The sequence below is a fragment of the Talaromyces stipitatus genome, genomic scaffold, assembly GCF_000003125.1.
Source record: "Talaromyces stipitatus ATCC 10500 scf_1105507295523 genomic scaffold, whole genome shotgun sequence".
Lineage (NCBI taxonomy): Eukaryota > Fungi > Ascomycota > Eurotiomycetes > Eurotiales > Trichocomaceae > Talaromyces > Talaromyces stipitatus.
In genome coordinates, this window is record NW_002990113.1 from 780,277 (window position 1) to 789,963 (window position 9,687).

General features: G+C 48.5%; 2 protein-coding genes across 2 annotated transcripts, besides 2 other annotated features; one reads left to right on the forward strand and one right to left on the reverse strand.

Moving 5' to 3' along the window:
• Nucleotides 1-1,317: 1,317 nt before the first annotated feature.
• TSTA_062200 (uncharacterized protein) lies at nt 1,318-4,332 on the reverse strand (the record flags this gene model as incomplete). Its single annotated transcript, XM_002340078.1, has 1 exon — nt 1,318-4,332. The coding sequence occupies one exon, from the start codon at nt 4,330-4,332 to the stop codon at nt 1,864-1,866; it is 2,469 nt and encodes an 822-aa protein (XP_002340119.1). The 3' UTR covers nt 1,318-1,863.
• A 730-nt stretch (nt 4,333-5,062) lies between these two features.
• On the forward strand, nt 5,063-9,334 carry TSTA_062210 (transposon I factor, putative; the record flags this gene model as incomplete). Its single annotated transcript, XM_002340079.1, has 3 exons — nt 5,063-6,345; nt 6,425-8,680; nt 8,713-9,334. 3 exons carry the CDS (start codon nt 5,063-5,065, stop codon nt 9,326-9,328), a joined length of 4,155 nt encoding a protein of 1,384 aa, XP_002340120.1. The 3' UTR covers nt 9,329-9,334.
• Nucleotides 6,504-8,591: a mobile genetic element.
• Nucleotides 8,558-9,076: a mobile genetic element.
• Nucleotides 9,335-9,687: the final 353 nt, after the last annotated feature.

Consider the following 9,687-nt stretch of genomic DNA (forward strand, 5'->3'; position numbering starts at 1 on the left):
CTCACTCGTACCATCTGCTATTGTTGCTCTATCTTAGTTCGTATCTCTTGTGTGTGGATGCCTTAGTATTCGCTTCTTCAAGTGTTCCGTAACCCATACCCTCGTACTCGAACTATCGTTCAACCCAGTCATTACACATATATCGTTAAGCTTAAACGGTCATAGGTCTCCATAAATTGGCTCAGCCTTACCCTTCAATGGACTAGCGCAGCCTCAAAACAAGCCCTGCCAGGGACACTAGGAACATGGTTGGTAAAACACTTCAGCCAATCAAGAAACACAGACTCATACAAAATGAGATATTCAGCGTGCAGTATGCATGCGAGAAGGCTTCAAGTCAACGAACCCTCGCCACGACAAATTCGGTCCAGATTAGAATCTATTTGTGTTTAGCACCCTATTACAGTCACACCAGAAATCTCCTTCCCAAACAAAAGTACATAGACCAATTTTCAAACCCTAACCCACCCCACATGCTAAACCATATATAAATAGTATATCTTTCTGTAAAAGAGCCAGTTTGTATCGAACCTGTTTATGTATTGGTAACTTTGTAACGTAAATACGGTAATCTCCAGACGATTCGGTGCTCAATGCAAACATGATAAACAATGTGGCACGTGCGTACAGGCAGATTCGGAACCCTCCTTCGCATACTCTTTCTTCTTTTTGCCCTACTATAGCTAAGGCATCATTGAATGTGTTTTGCCTCACCTCGTTATTCCAAGTCAGCCTTGCCTTCCAACGCTTACTTATTTGAGCTACTGGACAGTATTACCCTCTGAACCTTCCTCGTCACTTCCTCCTCAACTCATTGACAATGGCGAAAATATTTGACCTCCCAGAGGAACTTATCTGTTTAATTTTAAGCAAACTCCCTCTGGCAGCACTGATTTCTACTTGCCGCGTTTCAAAACGCCTGCATGAATATACCCTACCTTATCTCTGCAATTCCTTCCAAAAGAGTTCCGATTATAAACGTACACGAAAAAGACTCCGAGGTTTCCTCAAAATACTCACAACAAATGTTTATGTCCGTTCTTATGTGAGATCAATCATTATCGATCACATGTGTGACGTTGGCATGAAGACTCTGCAAAACTTGATCATTCCACTTCTATCATATACACCAGACATACGACAACTTGCAATACCAGGACATATAAAACTCCTAGCTTTGCTAAGCGCCGCGATCGACGAAAAAAAGGTTTCTCTTCAAAGCTTACAAGAGCTCCGCTGCGTGAACTGTGATCCGGAAATATGGAAAATAATTTATTATTTCCCACAACTATCACGACTGTCACTGAAAAACCTGCCACTTGATGAATCAACATTAGCATTATCAGCATCTTCTCTTCCTATCAAGTCTATCTTGCTCGAGGGATGTGACCTTGATTCAAATGCCATATGTGCTGTGATTAAGAGCTGCAGATGTCTAGCAAGTTTCCAATACCTTCATTCAGATCGAGAAATTATCCTTTGTCCACTTGTCCGGAGAACACCAGCATCTTCTCACCCCTGTCTGAATATTGAAGAAATATATGAAGCTTTGCTTCTCCACAAGGACAGCCTGGAAGAACTTGTCATTCATGACCACAAATGTGTGAAGCGTTATACAGTTGTTTGCAAAAACGGTGCACGCTTTTACTTCCTCCAATTGTTTGACACGTTTCATCCTAACCTTGATCAGGAAAAGTGCCGGATTAATGATATTTCCAAAGTTTCATGTGACTGTAATTTACCGTAAATAACATGATGTCACTTGAAACTCTAATACATTGTAAACATCAGGCCAAGGATGCCAAGAATTGGATCCAACAATCGCTTAGAAGTCGATAGCATCGACGTAAAGCTGTGCCGTGCTTACATGAAAATGGAATTATCATTTGTAATCCAGCTCTCCAGAAATGCCTTCATGCATGCAGCTGCTGAGACAGCCGCATAGTACTGCCATTTCTTGCTTTTGTGGCTGTCGGCGTAGTCACAGACCCCTTTTATTATCAAGCAGGGAAGAGTGTCCCACACACCTGCTCCTTCCATCTCGAAAGCAATCACTTTCTCTTTCCCAGCAATTTGATCTCGATCTTCTCCTGATTTCATTACAACGTCTCCCGATGCTACTAATCCGAAGTGTACCTTAGGCTCGTAAGAGGTTAGCTCATTTTCCGCGCCGTTCGCTCCGGATTTGCTAAGCCGGGCCCTTAGCACCGATTCCTCGTCGCCACAATTGAGCTGCTCGCACGTTAAACCAACGGCTTCATCGCACACTGGATCTGTTTTGTGTGAGCATGCCTTGCACAGTACACAGCCAGATAGTCTCTGATGCTTGTGACGATAGCTTGAGAGAAACAACTTATCCTGACTGGCACCGGGATACAGCGATGTTTCACCAAGAACTCGTTGCAAGATCGGTATATATCTGTTTACCTTTGCTTCAAGATTCTTGTGGTCCCATCGGCTCTTCAATTTCGCTAGAACCGCCCTGATTTCGGCGTTGGGTCTTCCCAAGCTATCCAGAATATTGTCTTTCCTCGCAAAATGGTCGGGATATTGCCTCCCGAAATCGTGGGGGATAATCCCTTCGCTGATAACGATGTCTCCCAGAAAAATATCATCACCGGTTGAAGTAGTTGGCACCCCTCCGCAGATCCCGACCACAATAGCAAGCTGAACACCTTGAAAGCTGGAACGAAGATTGGCTGCAACACTGGCAGCGGCCTCTTTTCCTATTGCTGGCATATGTGCCAGAACAACGTTGTGACGCCCGATTGTACCGGTTGAATACGCGTTCTGGTCCCTTGGGGCTTTACCAAACGCATCCCCATCATCATCCCATCTTTTATCAAATACTGCTTTAACCGCGTCAGCTTCAAGTGGCAAAGCGCATAAGAGAGCAATTCTGAAATCTCCACGATGTCTTGGACGAGTTGGATCTGCCTCAATGGCTAGAGAAGAGGGAGAGGTCTCATGAAAATGGCTAGCAGTTGAGGGCCTTGGAAATCCTTGCTGACGATAGATTGAACCTGCAAGTTGAGCAAATAATGCTGGTAAAAATGTGTCGTTATTATTTGTGAAAACTGACAGAGGCCGATCGTCTGTTGGTTCTGGGAGCACACCCAGCTGGTGGAGACCCAATTCAGAATGGGCCGCTTGAAGCCGCTGGACTAAAAGGCCAGTGTTGTATCTAAGTATCGCAGCTTGCACATTGAGATCACCTGTAAGAGATAGATTCTCAGCTCCTGAGAGTTGACCTGGTGGTATCGTGGTTGCTGTGGATGCTTGGAAATTCTGAGTTCTAGGGATCACTGAGAGAAGCTCTTTAGCATATGCCGCTGCAGTTGCTGCCGCGTATCCTTGCCACTGCTTATTCTTATGCGAATCGGTATAATCACAAATGCCCCGAATGACCAAACACGGGAGGCGGTCCATCACTCCAGCAGCCCCCATTTCAAAACAGAGGATTCCACGCTGACTGGCGAGTTTGTCTCGAAATTCGCCACTCTTAATTACGATGTTGCTGGACGCAATCAGACCGTAATGAATTACTGGGTCTTTCCTGTCACGGGGAGGCCGAGCCACCAGCCAACTCGGGTCGCAGAGGTCACACGTGGCTTCGCCACCGACGTGCTCGTATTGAGCTTCGAAGAGTTGATCTTGCTGTTGACCGCGATGTGTAAACTCAGTAGACAAAGAGGGATGTCTAGCTACTATTTCAGACAGGTACTCTGGAATCCGACTATCACCCAACATATGGGACGACCGTAGTGAAGACAAAGCCGTCAGGAGTAGAGCAGGAGGTCTGCCGATTGTGCCACGCTGGAAAATGCCGTCTTGAAGAGATTTGTCGAAAGAATACTGAACTACGCCGCCAGAATCGTGGCTCGGTGTACCCACTACGACATCTCCCAGTCGAATGTCAGCACTTTGACTAGGCACACCTCCTCCAATACCGACCATCAAGGCGAAACGGATTTGGCTGAAGCTTAACACCATCATGCTGGCCACTGTTACCGCGGCTGTCGTGCCGTATGCGCCAGAAGGCAAACAGGCGATGACAATGTTGTGATCACAAATCTGTCCCAGGACATAGCTATTGTTATCGCTGCCCATGTTGGGCAGTTCAGGATGGACCTGGTCCAGCATAGCTTTGGCGGCAGCAAACTCTAGCGGAAGGGCACAAATCCATCCGATTGTATAATCGTCGTGAGAGAGCTGGGTTGAAGTACTCGCCCAGCTGGAACCTTGTTCGCTGTCACGGTGTTCGTCTAGCTTCCTCCTCTTAGACGCACGAATTACTTGGCCGTCTTCAAGTCTCTGGTTCGTCCTTTCCATCGTATATTTAATTAGCAAAGGTCTGAGATTGTCCAACTCCCACGAGGTCTCGCCAAAGCCGCCAATATCGATCCGTAAGTGAAGATAGTCCTAGATCAAATTGTGTTCAGTGAGAGTCTGATATTGATAGGCTAATCCGCGGCGAATGCTGAGGAGTAAGTACAACTGAACGACGGGAGACTGGTTTGGCAAGTATTAGAGGGACCGCACCAGGCAGAATCATACCGCACGAGATTATGGAAGCAGTTGAGACTTAAATGTTCTTAAGTCTCTCAGTCGCAAGGCGCCTAGCAGGGTGATAGATACATCAGGCAGGAGAAGATTGACTATCAACAGCTAAAGAATCAGGATACGATGGAGACTTTTCCAACAGACAGGGTTCATGCTGAGATATCCGATGATGAAATGGACAGAGGTCGCCGTGTCTCTTGACAGTTCTATTACACGAACAAATTTTCTGAGTCATCACGTATTCCATAGTTACTAGCTAATACAGGCGTCTGAGACAGGAGCTTCGGAATAATTTACGAAAGTGGTTTAGCGTCTCTTGGCTACAAGGGTCAGGAAATAATTGAAGTGAGTAAAAGCGTGCACCGTTTTTGCAATCAACTGCACACTGTAGCGAGCAGCCGATAAGAATACGATCCGAGTGTACCTTTGTTAGACTGTATCCGACTATCATCGAACGGTATATTTGCACGAAAAGTTCGTCGTTATCAATTGGGTGAAAATGCCCTCAGACGGCGTCCCAGCGGGACGGGCCGCGACGCGAACCCCTGAACCGCCCGACCGGGACGGATACGAAAACTCACCACCACGGTTGAGACCGAAGCGCACCACCAAACCACCCAATGACTATGCACAAGAGCAAGAGAAAGAAACCGAGCAGAGGAAGACACGCTCCCAGCAGAAGAGGAAAACTCAGAAGAGGCCAGCAGCTCAACGCGACGCACCAACCGGAGATGAATCCGCAACTGAGAGCGAGGACCTGGGCGAGGACCTGGACACAGCCAAACTTGTAAAAGAGCTTATCAAACTCAGAAAAGAGATTAGACGACGAGATGAGATGCATAAAGAGGAGCTAAAGAAAGTTAAAGAAGAATTTAGTGCCGCCCTTGCAGATGTTCGACAGGAGATGCAAACTCTGACACTACTATCCCGCTCTGAGTCATGCTCGCAAAGCAGCCACGATGATATCCTCCGCGAAATCCAATCCCTACGCACTTCAATCACCACTTCGGATTCTGCAAACCATCTATCCTATGCAGATGTTGCCCGCACGCCTCCGACCAGTCAACCGAGCAACATACGGACTTTGTCATCGTTTAACACGACACCGACAACCTTCACCGATACGTTATATTGCACGATAGACACCTCAAAGATGGCAGATAACGAAAGTGATAGAACATCTGCTGGCTCAATTAGGGCAGCAGTTGAGAAAGAGATCCGGACAATGGAAAACTACACGAACTGGAGATGCCGCGCTGTGACCGTGGATCCAAAGAACACCTACCGGATTAGAATTGCTTGCCGAGATGAAGCTGAACATCAACTAGTTAAGAAAGCTGCAGAAGCAAAGATTGGCGCAGGAGCCCGAGTGCTGCGTGACGAGCTTTACCCAATCAAAGTCGACAGTGTCAGGAAGGCAGCAGTCCTAGATGAAAAAGATGAGATTAGAGCCGGAGCCGCAGCAGCCTTCAGTGAGGAGAACGACACCACGGTTGCCAAGATCGCATGGCTCAGTAGTAAACAGAGTGCGAAGGCCTATGGCTCTATGGTAGTATACCTAACCAAAGGCTCTGATGCACGGAGGCTTCTGGCCGACGGGTTCTTCCACGCTGGGGGAGAGTCTGGCGTAACCAGCGTCTTTGAATATCGACCACGACCGGCACAATGCTACAATTGCCAAGAGATCGGCCATAAGGCATTCCAATGCAAGAACGCCCAGAGATGCGCGAAATGCGCCAAGGAAGGCCACCACCATAGCAATTGCAACGAAATGGTCCTTAAGTGCGTTCCATGCGGAGGCCCACATGAGTCGTATAGCAAAAACTGTCGGAAGCTCTACCCCGTACAACATGAATAATAGACTCCGAGTGATCCAGCTGAATGTAAGGAAACAGGGTGCAGTGCATGATAGTTTGATGAACGACAAAGAAATTCAGGACGCAGTGGCGTTAGCGATTCAAGAACCCCAAGCGCGGATGGTTCAAGGCCGACTCTTGACTACCCCGATGGGACACCACAAATGGACGAAGATGGTCCCTTCCGCATGGAGAGAAGGCCGGTGGGCAATTCGAAGCATGCTCTGGGTTAATAAGGATGTAGAGGCGGAGCAAGTGCCAATAGAATCTCCGGATCTGACAGCAGCGGTCATTCGGCTTCCCGAGCGTTTGATTTTGATGGCATCAGTCTATGTAGAGGGAGGGGACGCCCAGGCTTTGCGTGACACGTGCAATCATCTACGCAAGGCAATCACAAAGGTAAGGCGAACCACGGGCACAGTGGTGGAGGTTTTGATTGTGGGAGACTTTAATCGACATGATCAATTATGGGGAGGAGATGACGTGTCGTTGGAAAGACAGGGCGAAGCAGATCTAATCATTGACCTCATGAATGAATTCGCCCTCACTAGTCTACTGAAACGAGGCACAAAGACATGGCAGGGGGGAGGACAGGGTGGAGACTACGAGTCCACCATCGACCTCGTCCTCGCCTCCGAGAATCTGACGGACTCTATGGTCAAGTGTGCAATCCACGGGACAGAGCACGGCTCGGATCACCGCGCAATTGAAACCGTGTTTGATATCCCGAGGCCGGGTCCGAACCACCAGGAGCGACTTCTACTGAAAAACGCGCCATGGAAGGAGATCAATGCCAGAATCGCACGAGCCCTAGACAGCACCCCGGCGCAAGGCACATTGCAGCAGAAAACCGACAGACTAATGTCAGTCGTCTTGGAAGCAGTCCATACCTTGACTCCAAAGGCCAAGCCGTCGCCATACGCAAAGCGATGGTGGACAACAGACTTGACACAGCTCCGTCATATATACACATACTGGAGAAATCACGCCCGCTCAGAGCGACGGGCAGGACGGAAAGTCGCATACCTAGAAAAGATGGCGGAAAGTGCGGCAAAGCAATATCACGATGCTATCCGGCAACAAAAGAAAAAACACTGGAAGGAATTCCTTGCAGACAATACCAATATATGGAAGGCCACCAAGTACCTGAAATCAGGAGAGGATACAGCATTCGGAAAGATACCACAGCTGAAGAGAACAGATGGAACCACCACCACTAATCATGAGGAACAAGCAGAAGAATTATTAGCCAAATTCTTTCCTCCCTTGCCAGACGATATTGATGATGAAGGACCTAGACCACAAAGAGCACCAATAGAGATCCCCGCTATCACTATGGAGGAAGTAGAGCGACAGCTATTCGCAGCGAAATCATGGAAGGCACCGGGAGAAGACGGCCTGCCTGCGATAGTTTGGAAGATGACATGGCCCACTGTCAAGCACACAGTCCTTGACCTATTCTCCACGTCGCTGGAAGAGGGCACGTTACCAAGTCAGTGGAGACATGCAAAGATCATACCGCTCAAAAAGCCGAATAAGGAGGACTACACGACCGCGAAAGCCTGGAGACCGATCTCACTTCTAGCGACACTGGGCAAGGTACTAGAATCCGTGGTTGCAGAAAGGATCTCCCACGCAGTGGAGACATACGGCCTGCTCCCCACGAGCCACTTTGGAGCTCGAAAACAGCGATCGGCTGAACAGGCACTCCTGCTCCTGCAGGAGCAAATCTACACAGCCTGGCGTGGCCGTCGAGTCGTAAGCTTGATCAGCTTCGATGTCAAAGGAGCCTACAATGGGGTCTACAAAGAAAGACTACTCCAGAGGATGAGAGCGCGAGGCATAGCAGAAAAGCTGATCCGGTGGATCGACGCGTTCTGTTCGGCACGGACGGCGACCATCCAGATTAATGGGCAGGAGTCCGAGGTTCGCATCCTCCCACAGGCGGGACTACCGCAGGGCTCTCCTCTATCCCCAATCTTGTTTCTCTTCTTCAACGCAGACCTAGTACAACGACAGATCGACAGCCAGGGCGGAGCGATTGCTTTCGTGGATGACTTTACCGCATGGGTGACCGGGCCCACTGCGCAGAGCACCGGGAAGGATGAAGCGATCATCACGGAAGCGCTCGACTGGAAAGAAGGAGTGGAGCGACCTTTGAAGCCGAGAAAACGGCTATTATACACTTCACCCCTAAAGCACATAAATTGGATCAAGAACCTTTCACCATCAAGGGACAAACCGTCAGACCCAAAGATCATGTCAAGATTCTCGGCGTTATAATGGACTCTAGACTCAAATACAAGGAACACATCGCGAGAGCCGCATCCAAGGGCTTAGAAGCAGCGATGGAGCTCAGACGGCTCAGAGGTCTATCCCCGGCAACAGCGCGACAACTATTCACATCGACTGTTACTACAGTCATGGATTACGCCTCTAATGTTTGGATGCACGCTTTTAAAGATAAGGCGATTGGTCCAATCAACCGCGTCCAAAGGGTAGGAGCGCAAGCGATTGTGGGAACATTCCTCACCGTTGCAACCAGCGTGGCAGAGGCAGAGGCTCACATTGCCACTGCACAAAGCCGGTTCTGGAGACGGGCCGTGAAGATATGGACGGATATCCACACCCTGCCAGAAACCAACCCCCTTCGCAGATGCACCGATCGGATCAGGAAATTCAGAAGATTTCACCGCTCACCGCTATATCAGGTGGCAGACGCCCTGAAGAATATTGAAATGGACACGCTGGAAACTATTAACCCATTTACACTAGCACCGTGGGAGGAGCGAGTACAGACCGATATTAGTGAACCCCCAGAATCGCACACTGTAGCGGGCGGATCAATGCAGATCGCGGTAAGCAGCTCGGCACGGAACGAGGTTGTAGGATTTAGTGGAGCAATCTAGAGGAAACCACCCCAGTATACAAAGCTGAAACTAAAGACCTTCTCCTTTACACTAGGTGTAAGATTAGAGCAGAACCCATACTTAGGGGAGCTAGCAGTAATGGTACATGTATTGAGCATGCTACCAACACTAAAGCAGTATAGAATCACGCTGCTGACAAGCAACAAAGCAGCCGCACTCACACTAAAGAATCCTCGACAACAGTTGGGTCAGGAACACATCTGCTAAATATACAAGTTCATTAAAAGGTTACAAAGAAACAGAAATCAGATTGCTGTCCTTTAAGTCCCTACTAGTAAGGATAACAAGCTACTAAGCCTAGTCAAAGAGCAGGCTAGGATAGTAACTAGAGAGGACGC